The 17,047-nt window shown below is 36.3% G+C and overlaps 2 protein-coding genes across 9 annotated transcripts in view; one reads left to right on the top strand and one right to left on the bottom strand.

Moving 5' to 3' along the window:
- Positions 1-11,522, top strand: part of cdadc1 (cytidine and dCMP deaminase domain containing 1) — a 102,111-nt gene extending 90,589 nt beyond the window's left edge. For both annotated transcript variants that reach the window (XM_055008252.1, XM_055008251.1), the window contains 2 exons: positions 9,942-10,097; positions 11,307-11,522. The gene's annotated coding sequence lies outside the window, so the exon portion shown is untranslated. The remainder of the gene's footprint in view (positions 1-9,941; positions 10,098-11,306) is intronic.
- mcf2la (mcf.2 cell line derived transforming sequence-like a) overlaps positions 1-16,505 on the bottom strand; it is a 70,969-nt gene extending 54,464 nt beyond the window's left edge. For 2 of the 7 annotated variants that reach the window (XM_055008237.1, XM_055008239.1), the window contains exon 1: positions 16,346-16,504. In XM_055008237.1, the coding sequence (XP_054864212.1) occupies positions 16,346-16,412 (67 nt within the window). In that variant the 5' untranslated portion in view covers positions 16,413-16,504. Of the gene's footprint in view, positions 1-7,440; positions 7,613-9,893; positions 10,035-10,943; positions 11,122-16,345 lie in introns of those variants that run through there. The other 5 variants (XR_008600730.1, XM_055008243.1, XM_055008241.1 and 2 more) reach the window with 5 other exon arrangements.
- Positions 16,506-17,047: the final 542 nt, after the last annotated feature.

Here is a 17,047-nt window from a genome sequence, read left to right as displayed (position 1 = left end):
TCATTTTCAGTTTATTGTCTGAAAGAAGATCAATTTACTTTATGTTTATTATTGAGGTCATAGGGGGTGGGTGGTGATATTTATTGTAGATATATTCAAAATAAACTATATTCTATTAATCAATATTTTAATGATTTGCTGTAAACAATCATTTCTTACATTTGCATCACTGACAATGTAGAACAGAGGATGCATATATATATATATATATATATATATATATATATATATATATATATATATATATATATATATATATATATATATATATATATATATACACTACCAGTCAAAAGTTTGGACACATCTTCTCATTCAGTGCTTTTTATTTATATTTTTTTCTACATTGTGGATTAATACTGAAGATGAACACTTTTTTGTTTGCAACATAATTCCATATGCATTATTTTATAGTTTTGATGTCTTCAGTATTAATCTACACTGTATAGAATAATAAAATTAAAACCACTGAATGAGATTTGTGTCCAAACTTTCGACTGGTAGTGTATATAATGGATATTTGCTGATATATTCCAGCTCATTTTAGCAGATCTATGCACGTATTTTTCAGGTCAGATCTCCCTTGTAGTGGAATTAACATCTTATGTATATTTCAAATGTACACATTCACTAGAAAATGATAAAAGCTACTTCAATTAATATAATACAGGGGTGGAAAAAAGTTTCAGACACCCTTAAAATTTTACACAATCTCAAATTTATTATAAAATATTTTGGGAAAAATCTTTTTTGTGGCTGAATTAAACAGACACAAATACAAATGATGTTTTTTTTGGTTTATTGTTTACAAGAAATACTAACACAACTAAATTCTACCAAAAAGAACCAATACACAAAATTTCTTTTTTCAATGGAACCAAAAATTTTAAGTTTTTAATGGCATTTTTTAAGGATTTTTTTAGTATTATGGCTGGGATTTGAAATTGCACTTGAAGACCTAAGAGAGATTCTTAATGCGATATTTCATAAATGTATGGGTGTCCAGAAACTTCCTCTACCACTGTGTGTGAAACATGCCTCATGTAATTTTATATATCATTTCCAAACAACACTGTGAACTTATACACTGACAGGCTCCATCAGTTTTCATTTTGGACTGATGCTGATGTAGAAATTGTGTGAAAGTCAAGGCATATGTGTAAGGAACTAACACGACTGATGATCCCAGGTCATTTGCTTATACTTCAGTCTCATTTCAGAAACTCTCTCAACCTCTAAAATCAACACATGATGAACTTTCCAATCACGAGTTTTAAGTTTCTCTTTTGAAAGGGTCGTTATACTGCAGCAGCTCAAATTAAATGTTACTTCAGGTTATTTTTAGGACTTTTTTGTTAACTTCAAATGCTGGAAAAGGCTCCAGAAAGCTACACAAGATGAAGACATGAATTTGTTTTGGACAATAACGACCCATGCCTCTAAAATCAACTCTGTGATAGAAATATTTAACGACGCTCAGACATCTGTGTGTGTTTACATGGGATGCAGAGCAGACTTGAGGGATGTAGAGGAGACCTGTTTGTGTCTTTGTGTGTGAGGGATGTGGTGCAGACTGCCGCTAGACTAACTTACAGCTGAATTACACATTTCAGACACTATCGACTCCTTCCGCTCTGGGATCAAACACTATTGGGCGGCTGGAGCGTAAACAGGAAGACACCAATTGAGAAATGAGTCATGGGCCGAAACAAGCAGCGGGGGAGAAGTAGGGGAACAAAAAGGTGTGAACACGTGGACGGCTTGACTGGAGAACATTATGGGCACTTTACTGCCTCGTATTTGTGACTTTAAATGATAGAACTAGTCCTTGCTTTGTCTGCAAGGATCAGTGAATGAGTGATAAAACGTGACAATAGCACAACTGAAAGGAAAAACAAGCAGAAAAGTCACATCAATTTTGAGAAATAATGAAAATTCAGAAGTCATTTGAAGGCATCTTCATCCAACATTAAATATCCAGACTCTTCTTTCTGCCCCACTCTTACAGTAAATCACAGTTTATAGATGAGAGGCTACAGTAGCAGAAAGTCATTACAGCAATTTCCTGTTGCCTTCTTCACATATTTGACAAGTTAAACGTCAAATACGCTTGACGGAAAGCAGCCTGTAGAGCTGGTTAAAGGCTGTTTCCTCTCTCTTATTTATCAGCATGAGCAGTGAGCAGAAACGTCAAAAGAAGCCTGTCGCTGTCAGTTAAAGCTGGGTTTGGTAGTTTAAAGTAGTCACACAGGAAAAAATGCCCCTCTCAAAACAAGAATTTTTACCTTGAAATAAGTGAAAAAAATCTGCCAATAGAACAAGTGAAAAATGGCTTGGTAAGATTTCTTGAAATAAGATCTGATATTTAGAATAGTGAGATCTTAAAATTAGCTGGGAAAACTTATTTGAAGCTCTATTTTACCAGGATTGTCAAGCTTAGGTGTCTTAAAATAAGCCAGATATGCTAAAAAAAAATAGCAGTATTTCACTCAAAAATAGATTTTTGCCTTCATGTAACCTCCTAATTTGAGATGTATTAACCTTCCTGCTGTCTTCATTTATGGGCACCAAAAAATATTGTTTCCTTGTCTGAAAAAATCCAAAAATCAGCAAAAAAAATTCCCCCAATTTCTGAAAATTTGCAAAACCTTCAGGAAGAAAAATTCCAATAATTCCTTAAAAGTTTCCCTCAAAAGTTTTATTTTAAAAAAAATGACAAGGAAATTCTTGTAAATATTTTCAAAAATTTTCCTAAAAAATCCTAAAAATATCTAAAGTGATTACATATATATCAGTGAAACTTCTGATATTTTCTTTAAGAATATTCACAAAAAAATCTACCAAAATCCAGAGATTTTTGCTGGATTTTGTTGATTTTTTTTGTCAGTGTTCTTAAGAAACGTTTTTAACATTTCTTTTTTTCCAACAAAACATGTTGAAAATTTTCCTGAAAATGTGGACATCAGAAGTTTCACTGTGAAATTTTTATTTTTTTTTCTCCCACATTTTCAAACTGTAAAACGGGTCAATTTGACCTGCAGGACGATGAGAGGGTAAAACTTATTTTGAGTTTTCTTGTAAAATTCAACTCAAAGCAAGATAATTTCAAGATTGTTTGACTTAACAAGATATTTAAGATGCATTGTCTTAAAACAAGTCCCTCCATCTGCTGAAATGTCATTTGTTAAGTGAATTTATCTTGAATTCAGTGGGAGACATTTAGACTAAAAATAAGACAAACAGACTTGGTAAGATTTTGAGTTTTTGCAGTGCAGAAAGAGAACCCATTGAAGGCAGGATCCTCCCTGTATGATGTGGTAAAATCTGACCATGGCTTCTGTTATGATTATTATTCATCAGCTGCAATGCAGAGATGTGAACAACAGGAACTTCTGCTAAACATATCATCTCTGAATGCAACCAGAAGCTGACCTGATCTGATCATGATGTTGAGCTAACTCAAATACTAGTATCATTACAGCCAATCAAACAGTAATCAATTGAACTCAAGCCAATTTTTACTGTTTTTTAAGAAGCAGCCTTCGTTAGCTTTTCTTTAACTCCATGCCAAGACCTTGTTGACAGTCGGCCATTAATCCCACATGTTCGAGTAAAACCCAATAAAACAAATTCAATACTGCCAGGATGTTCTGTGGGCATCGCAGCTGATAAATGTGTGTCTAAGGAGGGTCAACAATAAAAGCACAGATCCGGCTCATGATTCTCTAATAAAGCTGTATGAAAAGACGCTGCGTTAAAGTAGAAATGGCTTCTTATTGTGTGATTGCAACTCTAGTGGAGGCCAAAGATGGTTGTTTACATTCAGAAATAATTTAATATATATACACACTACCAGTCAAAAGTCTGAGGTCACCCAGACAATTTCATGTTTTCCATGAAACTTCACACTTTTATCCATGTGCTAACATAACTGCACAAGGGTTTTCTAATCATCAATGAGCCTTTCAACACCATTAGCTAACACAATGTAGCATTAGAACACAGGAGTGATGGTTGCTGGAAATGTTCCTCTGTACCCCTATGGAGATATTCCATTAAACATTTCCAGCTACAATAGTCATTTATCACATTAACAATGTCTACACTGGATTTATCATTCATTTCACGTTATCTTTCTTGAAAAATACTGCTTTTCTTTCATAAATAAGGACATTTCTAAGTGACCCCAAACTTTTGAATGGTAGTGTAAATATATATAGCACCAACTGACAACATACGTCAGCTCATTGCACTGTACTTATGTTATAGAGAAAAATACAACAAATTCAGTGATTCCCTTTTAGAAAGGACTTGGTGACAACCAGGCTCAGGTAGAGCAGCCATCTGCCTCCATCTATCTACAGTCAACTGTCAAATTAAAGGCATAAAATAGCCAATAAAAACATTATGTAGAGTGGTGCTAAAGACAGCCTTTAAAAGAGACAGCTGTTCAACTGATTTTACTTTCACACCATCTGAAATCATCCTGCGAGTAGTTTTAACCCCTTTTACTCTCCTTTAACTGCCAGGAATGGGTTGAACTCAGGGTGTAATGGAACTGGTTTCTACTGTATCTTGTCTCTGCAGCTCTGCATCTCGAGACTTAAGACTTAGGGAATTATTTGTCTGTTAGAGCATTTGTCTGTCTGTAAAGCAGGATTACCCAAAAAATACCAGTTTTCATGAAACTTGGTGCAGATCTGGATCACTTACTTTTAAATGATAACACAGGGCCTTGTAGAGGACTATGTTTTCCACCTGCTCGAAGTTAAACTGCATTAGTGAAACCTATGTCTCTCTTTGTACATCAGAAAATGCCTCACTGAACTCAACTTAAACACTGGAACCTATTTAAGAAACCGGGAGGACAACGAAAGGAAAAGCAGAATGTGAAATAGTCAACAGTTGAATCAATTCCAAACAAGCCAAATGAGCCAACACCTAATTTTATTTTATTTATTTATTCATTTATTTGATCAGGGACCATGCAGTTATCATAGAACGCATAGAACTGATGCATTACATATAGAGTGTGTAGCATTGAGCTAATTTTCAACTCCTGTCCCTGGTTAATGAGATGACAGGGGGAATATAATGGGACTTTCTTCAGAAAATGGGAAAGGACTGACATAGCACAAGATTTCTCATGAAAGAGGAAGATTTGACACTTAGTGGGAAGACAGAAGTTTGTCACGATGGATTCAGGGAAACACCACAGGATATTACAAGGAAGACAGCTGACCCTTAAAAAACGGATGTTTTGCTAGTGTGGCATGATTTATATTATCACAAATGACTAAACACTAAATATCGTTGTGTAACGTAAGAGAATGTACAATCTCATAAGAATGTATGTGGGTCATTCCAGAATTGGAGGACATTTGGGCTTCAAAATTTTTGAAAAATAGACCTTCTCTTTTACAGTTTTCTGCTCCATATTCATCAATAATAGGTATTGATTGGCTCAGCTTCCACATCAATGGTAGCATTTTTATTCCATGTTTTCTGTGTTGTTTGCTAACCCTACTCTAATCACAGTAACAGGGTTGCTAATCCATGCTAATGTGATCTTTTTCTCAGCAGTAGAAGCTAGATATTTAGCTGCTGTTACTGCTGACCAAGAGGACAAACTGACTGATGGAAAACAGTCCAAAGAATTAGTCTGATCCTGATAATATGAGGTAGAGTGAGACATTCAATTAAGGCTGGCAATGGGATGAAAATATGAAAAATAGAAGAGAGGACATAGCTTTGCTCTACACATTCTTTTGGGAAACGGTTTGATGATGTTAATTCCAGCGTTTCATGTGATTCACTGTATTCTTCTTCTTCTACCAGCTAAAACGGTTATTCTGACAGGGTTGTTGTGGGACACATGTATAATAGTTACTGTTTAAAATATTATGATGATTAAAAAAAAACACAATTACTAGAGACATTAATGAAAAAATAATAACAGAAAAATTAGAGTTAAATTTCATTTTAACTGTTTTATTTGAGATTCAATTTGGTGGGTTTGATGTAAAATGTCCTCTAGTTGTGGAATGACCCATAGATTTAATTAAAAATATAACAAAATAACAGGACATGCTGCTCAGCAGTTTTAAATTTCGATCTAAAAAATGTAAAAATCTGACATCCTATGTCTGTGCATCAACTTTTTACATTCCAAAATCCACGAGGCATAGAAATATGAAAGGAAATTAACATCTACAGATGTGACACAGCATCTCCAGAACAGGTCTTTGTGCTAAAAATACACCCACCGTCTCTAAATACAGAACAAAGCCCGCAGGAAGTGGACCAGAATAGACCTGAACCATCACTGACAGGCAGCCAGATCTAAGATTCATCAAGCCAACGCTGCTCAGCTCCCACACAGACACCCTGCAGTCCACGTGATCGATAGCAGACAAATACTGCTGTTACTGCAGACACACACCTCGTCTCCACTCACAGTCTGTCAGGTAATAATACCAACTTTCACCGAACCACCCCTTGAGTAAATAAGGATGTAGTAGTATATAGTGTAATACTCTTTTCCCCGCATGTACTTTGGTCTCTAGTGGAGGCCCACAGGGAAGATTAAACTGCAGCATGACTCATTTTCCACCAGATCCAATTTCTGGTTATATGCATGGAGAACGAGCAAAGATTTACGGCACAACTAAGAGTGAATTATGAACTAAATTAAAGAGAAATATTATTTGTACCGAGCAGTACTCCAGTTTATGGGACAGAAGTGGCTCAAACAGCTGGAAAGATGTGGATAACACACAGTTGTTCCAAACTCAGAGGAGGGCCAAGCTAAGTTCACGTACAATTACCCCCGCCAATGAATGCAAAATTGCATTGCGTTTATATTTTATTAGTTTTCACAGTCATGTGCTCTTGAGGAGACATGAGAGCAGAGTGGAGAAAGTTTGTAAAAGTTGAATTTATGAGTTTAGGGTTTCTTAAAACATGCGCAAAAGTCGACAAAAGTAGTTCTGGAGGATTCAAAATGTAGAAACTGCCTGCAACCTGATGGGAATAGTTGTTATTTAATGCAAAAACAATGTGTTAGGAAGACAGAAATTCCCACTATCATGACTCAGCTTTTCAGAAAGAGAGAAAAGAAAGCTCAGCAAAAAATATTTTTAGGCTCCGAGGCTAATATAATGGACAATACCATGTGATCATCATGTGGCTGTTGAAGCTAACAGAAAATGGAACATTTCCCAGACAACAGCAGTCATTTGTGTTCATTTGTGTATTTCACATTCCTCGTTTAACTTAAATCACTTCCAATGTACCACATTGGCTTTACTGCATCCTTAGATTGTGCACATTATAGAAAAATTGCATTATCTTTGAAAATTTAATGTACAAGTGAAAGCACAGTTCAAAATGGACTTTGGGAGAATATTTCTAAATAAATGAATGAATGCCTAAACTCACTGTACATCTGCAGACAGCAGCGGTTGTATCTGTAGAAGCTCTCCATCTCTTCCAGTGGGATACAAACAAACCTCTCCCCTCCATGTTCCTCATTTCCTGTGCATTCCTTCATCCCATCTGTCTGTCCGTTGTCCTCTTCCTCTCTGACCACCTCCATCTCCACAGGTAGAGATGGAAATATCGCCTGCCTCCTCCTGCTCTCCTCATCTGGATTTCCAAACCCTCCCTACTTCCCTGCCTGCCTGCCTGCCTGCCTGCCTCTTGTGCACACTTACACACCTGACATTTCTTGAGTGATTACACCACTCCTGTTTCCTCCGCCCCTCCCTTCTGCTGGGAAAACGTGCATGCTTGCATCTGAAACTGAAATACCTCCCACAGTTTGCCCTTACCTTGAAAATAATCCACATTCAGGATTTGATAATACAGTCACGGAAAAAAAAATATTAGACCACCCTTGTATTTTTCAATTTCTTGTACCACTAAAGGTATATTACCTGAAGAATACAACGAAAATGACCAAAAATGCAGCTGATTCCATAATACTTTATGTCTTATTTGACATGCTTAAACTTAATTGTATTCCCAGTGTATATAAGAGGTAATTTCATGTCATAAGCAGCACTGTACATGCAAAGACCTAGAGTTAAAGCCTGGATGGAGAACCAGAACATTAGAACCATGCCTTGGCTGCTCAATCACCAGATCTAAATCCAACTGAAAACCTGTGGAAAATCATCAAACACAAATTGGAGAACCACAAGCCCCAAAACAAAGCAAATTAGTTAGAATTAGTGCAACAGGAATGGGCTGCTGTGATCAGAAGCTGGTGGAGAACATCCAAGACGCATGACTGCAGTCATCAGAAACTATGGTTATGAATCAGTACTAACTCCTGTGTGGATCATGGGACTAAAACAGACAGAAAAGAAAACATGGAATCCTAAAAGCTGTTTTTGGAGGTACAATGCTATAGCTACTGATGGAAGAACTGAAAAGATTTTGGTTCTTATCAAGAAAACCATGGAAAATGTCTGATATCAGCTCTGAAATGAAACTCTTATGAGCTATTTTTGTTGTTATCATTATATTTATCCAACCAAATGTACCCTTAGTGGTACCAGGCATTAAAATGAACACGAACTTAAAGAAAACAAGGGTGGTCTAATCAATTTTTTTCATGACTGTAAGGTCTTGTATCTTTGCTGCCACTGGTTTAAAACATGGCCACATAGATGCTACCTAAATCAGAGTAACCATAGACCAGTCAGACTGTCAGCTCAGAGCTGCTTTGTGAAACTGGGGCAAGTTTCTAATCTATGTTAAGATCATATTATAACAACTTCACAAACACTCACGGTTGTTTGTGTTTGAAAGATTACACTGATTTTGCGGTTTGCCTTTTACCAGACAGTTTGTTAGCTGACATTATGTTGCTTTAGGGAAGACGACAACATCTGATGTAGAGAAAAACTCTCACACTGTAAATCGTCAGATTAGAAACACAAGTTCCATTTCTGCCTTAAAAATGTGAGTAACTGCAGTTTGGCTGGCTAATTAGCTCAGAATCTTTTGTAAAACTAGCCAAGTTACACTAATCCAACTAAAGAACTAAAGATATTAAGATGAAGTCAGATCAATAATGGGTCCAAACAGAGTTGCTCCAGCACAAGTTTAGAAAGACAATCTGTGACGCTGCTCCCAGTTACAGTGAGATAAATGATAAAATCTTTGAGTGGGTTTTAATTCAGTATTTACCTGTTTCTCATGGATAATAATGTTTTGATTAAATATGAAAAGAAACAACTATAACTATTTAAAAAAGACAGCAAGTTTCCACAATGTTTGTTTTCTCTAAATTATATTAAAAAACAAGAGCTTCTGGGGTGTTTTAAGCCTCTAACAGTGCATTGTGGGAAGTCTGCTGATATGATAGTTTTGTTTTGTTTCAACTTGATTTATTGAGTTGAGCGAACTCTCATTTGTTCATCTATTGAACTCGTTATTTTATAACCATACGACTCAGGTTACAAGAACTCATGTTTCTAAGGTTGTCAGGAAATAAAAATGTGACATTCTACCTTAGATTAGCAAAACTTATATATTTACATGAAATAAACTAGAAAAGATAAGTTGATTTGACTAACTTCTTTTATGACGTTTTATAGCACCATATCACAACAGTACAAATAGATCAGCTGGATCTCCAAGTCAGATGTCTATAAACACATAAACCTCCCATCAACTATCCAGAAACCTAAATCAATTGACTGACTTGTTTGGTTTCCACTGATCAGGCTGCGCCGTGCGACAAACTTTCAACAAGCGATGCAGCTCGTTCTTCAACTCTAGCCCTCAATAGATGCATTCACAGAGCGCAAACGGAGTAAATGTGCCTGATTCTTCTCTAAACAACTCAGCAGAAGTGCGCTTTACATTACGGCAACACTCACCTTGGCTGCTAGTCTGGGTGGATTTATGATTCTGTTTCCTTTGTGCAGGTTGACGGCCACAGCAAAGACCTCCAGACATGACAAACACCCCTCTGCTCGCCTTTCTAATGAGGTTCTTTGACTTTGTGCCCCGCCTGCCTGTTTATCTGTCAGCCATCCAGCTAGTGAGCAGACATCTCACCTGCTGGTGTAATGAGACATAAGGTAAGTTATCAATTAGCCACTCACGAGGGCTACATCAGCTAATCTGTTACTAAGGTCATGCTCCAAAGAGTGCTGTGTTTGCTACAGTGCCCCTGCTGGATGCTGCCTACGAGAATACTACAACATTTTGAGTGAATTTGTTGACTGTTTTACTTTAAAATGAATGTGAACTGATATTTCTGCCATTATAATATTTATTTGATAAGCTTTATTTTCCACTTACATGTTAAAAGCAAGCTATCTAAGCAGGACTCACTGAGAAATGTTTCAAATACGGATGTACAAGTTGGCTGACGGCTGAAATCTTTGAAAACATTTGTGACAGAAATCCCCGCAACATAGAAAGTGGCCATTTGATATAGATGTACCCACAAACAAAATGCCCTTCCGCAAAGCACAGGCGTGTGTTAAAGCAATGTAAAGCAGTGATCAATGCAGTCATTCACATACATTTGGGGTGAAACCATTTGTTCTTTAAGATGAATGTTGTAAATTAAGCATAACCTGAATGTTGCATCCTTAAATTGCCAAATCCTTCCCAGTCAAACTTCAAATATCACGACTGAGCACAGCATTTCATACAGGTTTCCCAACACCGCGGATCTACTGTAGCATCAGCAGCAAAGTAAATAATCAGGTTCTTCTATAATGTTTGAATAAAGAGAAAACAGCAGGTTGGAATCTCCCTGCGATGATAGGAAATCCTGTCCTGTCATCCTGTCACACTGGTTTAAACACCAGGACCCCACTTTGAACAGCAGCTAGTTAATAATAAGAGACTAACACAAGCCAACAGAAGGAGATTAAAGTTTACAACTGCTGTTTTACAACCCGGCTAACACTGACCTCTTCTGCAGGCTGGCCGGTGGCTCCGTGATTGTCGGGTCAGCAGACTGATAGAATCAGACAGATTGTTGAGCAGTTCAGAAAACACCTCCTGGCCCTCTTGAATCAACTCCAACAGAGACATTAGAGCTTTGATAGAGTGTGATTCATACTATGAGCCTGTTTGGAACCTCTTCAAGCCGCCCTCCTCGATTATGCTGCTGTTTGTTGCTGGTGAATGTGTGATTATTTATCTCGCGTCATGTCTGCTCCGTGTTTATCGCAGGAAATAAGGGGTGGAGGGCGGGCTGTGACACAAATCCCCCTACAGCTAACTATACTAACTTGGCAAATATGTGTGCTTGTGTCTGTTCTATATCACAGCTGGAGGCTGGACCTGCCGACCGGGGCTAAAAGTGAAGTATTTATTACACATATATGGATGTTTTATGTGTACGAACATGAAGAAGAAGCAAGAAGTAAGTTTGCTGTTACCAAAACTAAAGTCTCATGAGGCTCGTTTTAACTTTCACTAAAGCTTTACTATTAACCCTCGTGTCGTCCTGCGGGTCAAAATTGACCCATTTTAAAGTTTGAAAATGTAAAAAAAAAAAAAAAAAAAAATCACAGTGAAACTTCTGATGTCCACATTTTCAACATTTTTGAGAAATCTCTGAACATTTTTTGGTGGAAAAAAAATGTTACAAATGTTTCTTAAGAACATTCACAAAAAAAATCAACCAAAATCAGCCAACCAAATTAGCACATGGGGAGACATACACTACCGTTCAAAAGTTTGAGGTCAAAGAAAAGCATTTTTTTTTTCAATGAAGAAAACATTAATCAGAAATACAGAATATCTCTCTGTCAACTTCTAATCTTGACTTGGCAAAAAGCAGCATAAGGAAGGGCTGATATCTTAGTACTAGTGCATGTGCAGGTCTTTTCTCATGTTGTGGGGACCTACATCTTGGTCTACAGTGACATTATGAATGTGTCTTCCTTACGGGGACGAATAGTGTCCCCACAATGTAAATCAAATCCAGTCATTATAAGGTGTAGACTTATTTTACGTTTAAGGTAAGGCTAGATTTGGGTTGATGCTAGGAAAAGGGTTAGGCAAGTAGTTGAAATTAGAATAAGTATGCTGGAAATGTATACTACCAATCAAAAGTTTGGGGTCACTTAGAAATGTCCATATTCATAAAAGAAAAGCAGTTTTTTTTTTCAATAAAGATAACATTAAATTAACCAGAAATACAGTCTAGACATTGTTAATGTGGTAAATGATTATTCTAGCTGGAAATGTTTAATGGAATATCTTCATAGAGGTACAGAGGAACATTTCCAGCAACCATCACTCCTGTGTTCTAATGCTACATTGTGTTAGCTAATGGTGTTGAAAGTCTAATTGATGATTAGAAAACCCTTGTGCAGTTATGTTAGAACATGGAGAAAAGTGGGAGTTTTCATGGAAAACATGAAATTGTCTGGATGACCCCAAACTTTTGAACGCGAGTATAAATATTTTACATCAACAAAAATGTCACTGAATGCGCCTTCAGCTTTTCAGTAACAAGTAAAAAAAAAACACCTCATCTTTAGCTTCACATTCTCCAATAAGTTGTTGAGAATCCAAGCTTTTCTCAGCTTCTACAGTTTCTCAGCTTTTTAAAGTTGATTTTTGATGCACTAAGGAGTAAATCGGAGCTTCTGGTTGTGTTTGTGGCACCATTAAAGATGAAAACTACACTGCTCTACCTGTCTTAAACTATCACATTATCTTTCATTCCCTAAATTTATCATCAAACAATCAGGCAACCATTCACGAATTAAACTTCAAAGGTGGTCGTGCACTTTTTGTTAAGTGGCACTCTGCACAATTAGATTTATGAGTGAATCAAGTAGAGGAGTTACGGTTGAAAAAAATCCAAACGTGGCTACAGAACTAATCCCACAGATAAACTAAATTGTCCTGTTTTTCCTTTTTGGATAAAACCCATTCTCCATCTCTCCTGGGACATGTGGATTGAATAATACCAGGCTGTATTATTTAATCTCTTCATGCTGGTACTATTTATAACTGTGCTTCAAACAACAGCGGCAACGTGTTTCACCTTGAGGAAAAAGGTCACCGGCAGAGAGACAAAGCAGCATTCGTGCAACAGGTATGAAAACATAAAACATCATTCTAGTTATAGTTAAGTGCAATATCAGTTATGTGTATTACATTTTTTCTAACTGAGCTGAAGGAGAGACACATAGAAGTCGTCGGATGTTAGTTAATATAGTTTGAAATCAACCAATTTCATCAGCGTACAAAATAATTTGCGAAACAGTGCAATGTTCTCCTAGGAGTCATCAAAAAACTGCTCAGAAAAACAGCCCTTTGTGTCTCTTTGAGGTTGTTTTGTGTCTCTTTGAAATTGTTTTGTGTCTCTTTGAGGATGTTTTGAGTCCCTTTGAGGCTGTTTTGAGTCTATTTGATATTGTTTTGTGTCTCTTTGAGATTGTTTCGTGTCTCTTTGAGGTTTTGTGTCTCTGAGGTTGTTTTAAGTGTGGTTGTTTTATGTCTCTTTTAGATTGTTTTGAGTCTCTGAAATTGTTTTGAGTTTCTGAAGTTGTTTTGTGTCTCTTTGAGGTTGTTTCGAGTCTCTTTGAAGCTGTTTTGAGTCTCTTTGAGGTTGTTTTGTGTCTCTTTCAAGTTGTTTTGTGTCTCTGAGGTTGTTTTGTGTCTCTGAGGCTGTTTTGAGTCTCTTTAAGATTGTTTTGAGTCTTTTTGATGCTGTTTTGTGTCTATTTGACATTGTTTCGTGTCTCTTTGAGATTGTTTTGTGTCTCTTTGAGATTTTGTGTCTCTTTGAGGTTGTTTGTGTCTCTTCGAGGTTGTTCTGAGTCTATTTATCTATGTTTGTTATTATTTTGACAAATCAAATGAAGCGTAATGCTGCATGAACATTCATGCTTTGTAGAATTCAAATGAAATCTCAAATCACAATGATTTGTGAGACAAGATGCTGTTTGCAGATGCTGGCTAATTTGTAAAATTGCTCCCAGCAGATGAAGTCAAACGCCGAGGATTCAACAAAGCTGAGAACGGCAGGATGTTGTTTTTTGGGGGTTTTTTTTGCTGTGAATGGCCGAATTTCATATTATTTTTTCAGGATATTGTGATTCAAATTGTCTGAGAGGAAACTAGATCATCTCGGCTTTGTGAAAATGTGGCTTGTGACAGCAGATATTGGCCAATCACAGGTCTTTTTATAGGATTCCACCATTAATACGGCAGCTTATGCCTGCAGTGAACCCAGTAGGCAGTCGGTGCAGCATTTAAAAGCAACATATTTCAACAACATGTCAACTTTATGTCAAGCAACGGCGTCACATTAAACTAATTGAAAAAAAAAGGTTGGTGACAGTAAATAAGCTTAATATAGAGAAGATGGTGTCATTTGTTGGCATCAGTTTTTTTCTGTGGCAATTTTATGAACAAACCTTGATCGTTTTTGACAGATTCAGGTGACGCCTTCCTACACCAAAGAATATTTTCACATTCTGTAAGAGAAATGCTCCTCTCTTGATGTTTGTCATCACTTTTAGGTGGCATTTGTCTTAGAAGTAGGAAGAGCAGCGAATCCAGTATGAAGCACTGGGAGTCAGACATGGATGCTGAGCAGGTTAAATGCAGGGCTTAAGTCCAATTTAAAGATAGAAAATTGATGTAGACTTTTCTCTTGACTACTTTTTCGTGTTTGGAGTGCGCATGTTTGCTCATATTTGGCTGATAGAAGAAACTTCTGCTGTTTTTGGCTGTTTTCTTCTCCAGATGTCTGCCCTCTGCAGCTTTAATATTTAACATTTGTAGGTGAAGTTAAATGGCAACTTGACACTTGGCATGATTTTTTTCTTTAAATGAGAAGTAGGAAATGATTTAGAAAATGCACACTAAATGAGTTCTGTATTAAACATCCTGAGTGAAGGATTTAAAACAGCTGATTGCAGCAACTTCTTCAGATGTCAGCCACTTCCACTCCTACACTACGAATAACTGAGCCGAGAGAAAAACATTGACTGCACACATTTTCAAAGTATTCTAATTATAAAAAATGCTGCGATCACATTAAGAATTCCCCATCACTGTAGCCCGTTGAGCTTCTTTTGGGTGGCAAATCTGATGGAGAAACGGTCCAATTAAACAACAAAAACCAGGTGAAAGTGGCACCATCCAAACACAACCAAACATCAGCTATATACTATAACGATGTCGCCAAACTTATTCATAGATTCTCTGTTTTTTTTGTCCAAGCTTTTTTTTTTTTTTTTTTTTTTTTTTGCTTGTATTGAATTTCTGAATGGTGCAGAAGGTACAGACTGTAACTTCACTATTAAATGTACTCTGCAGAATACTGAGGACTGTCAAATTAATGCCACACGTCTTATATTTCAGCTACAAACGGCAAAACTGAATGCAAAATTGGGCTGCAAACAGACACAAATAGAAACATTTTATATATATATATATATATATATATATATATATATATATATATATATATATATATATATACATATACATATATATATATATATATAAACAGCAATATAGAAAAAATGAGCAAGAAACAAATAAATAGAATAAAACTTGAAAAAATTTGATTGCTTTCTTTGGTACAAATTGTATTTTTAACCCTGTAGGACGCAAATATAGAAAAAAATATATATATATATGTATATATATATATATATATATATATATATATATATATATATATATATATATATATATATATATATATGTTATTATACATATATATATATATATATATATATATATACACATATATGTTATTATACATATATACAATAATAGAAAATAATAATAAAAAACTTAAAACTGATGTTGTATTTTTGCAACAGTGGGTTTTACAGGGTTAAGTTTAATATGATGGAATAAATAAAATGAAATGGAAAGCCTCTTACTGAAGATAAAAAATGCTTTTAGATATCTTTTACATCACCAAAAATACCATATCCTCTCAACCTTTTAATAGTTAGGGGAAAAAAAACTTCTCATCAGTGTTGAGAATCCAAGCTCAAAAAATTCTACTTGTACTTTTTTAAAAACTATTTTAAATAGATTTTTTATGTATTAAGGCGCAAACAGGAGCTTCTGATAGTAAATGTGGCACCATTAACAGAGTTACAAGAAAACTACACTAGTGCTATCTGTTAAACATCTAAAAACCATCACATTATGATTATTTCTCTAAATTTATCACCACACAATCACACAAACACTGGCATGTTAGACTTTTTTTTTTGCTTGTTCTGAATGTACGAACAGTGTAGATGGAGATCCATGCAATCAATGTTCCTCGACAAGGAACCAAACTCTAAAATCTGCCACTTTCACGTCTCCTTACCGCTGATGGTCGACACCACCTCCACCCCCTGCTCCAGGTCTGCCGGTTCAGACGTCTGTTGGCCCATCGTTGCCCCTGGACACTCAAGCTCACCAGGCTTTTCCTCTTCACATGTAGCTCTTAGAACAGCACAAATGCGAAATCTTACCAAGTGAAGCCACTTCAGTGGGAATAATGGGAACAGAAACCGACTGATGCACCGTCCATCCAGTGTGGTCAGCAGCATAAGCAGAGGGAGGGGAGGAAGGAAGACACTCGGGCCACTGAAGGCAGGTCTGCCATTGCATAACACTTAACAACATCCATGCCGCCGTGCACCAATCACACACTCCCGTCCTGTGTGGTGTTAACGACGTTACTGCTGCCAATTTTATCTTTTGAACAAAGCGAGCTGTGCTGCAGTTTGTCTTGCAGTCAACTCAGGCCAACCTGTAGATTCATGATTAAACTTCTGTTGCGAGAATGGCAGAAAAAAAGCCAAAATCTGGTACATTTAACCCTCGTGTCGTCCTGCCGGTCAAACTGACTCGTTTTAAAGTTTGAAAATGTGGAAAAAAAAATTTTTTTACAGTGAAACTTCTGATGTCCGCATTTTCAACATTTTTGGAAAATTTTTGAACATTTTTTGGTGGAAAAAAAGAAATGTTAAAAAAGATGTTTCTTTAAGAACATTCAGAAAAAAATCAACCAAAATCCAGTGAA

The sequence above is a fragment of the Amphiprion ocellaris genome, chromosome 24, assembly GCF_022539595.1.
Source record: "Amphiprion ocellaris isolate individual 3 ecotype Okinawa chromosome 24, ASM2253959v1, whole genome shotgun sequence".
Taxonomy (NCBI): domain Eukaryota; kingdom Metazoa; phylum Chordata; class Actinopteri; family Pomacentridae; genus Amphiprion; species Amphiprion ocellaris.
The sequence above is the reverse complement of the archived record's forward strand: the minus strand, read 5'-3'. Positions and strand labels throughout refer to the sequence as shown.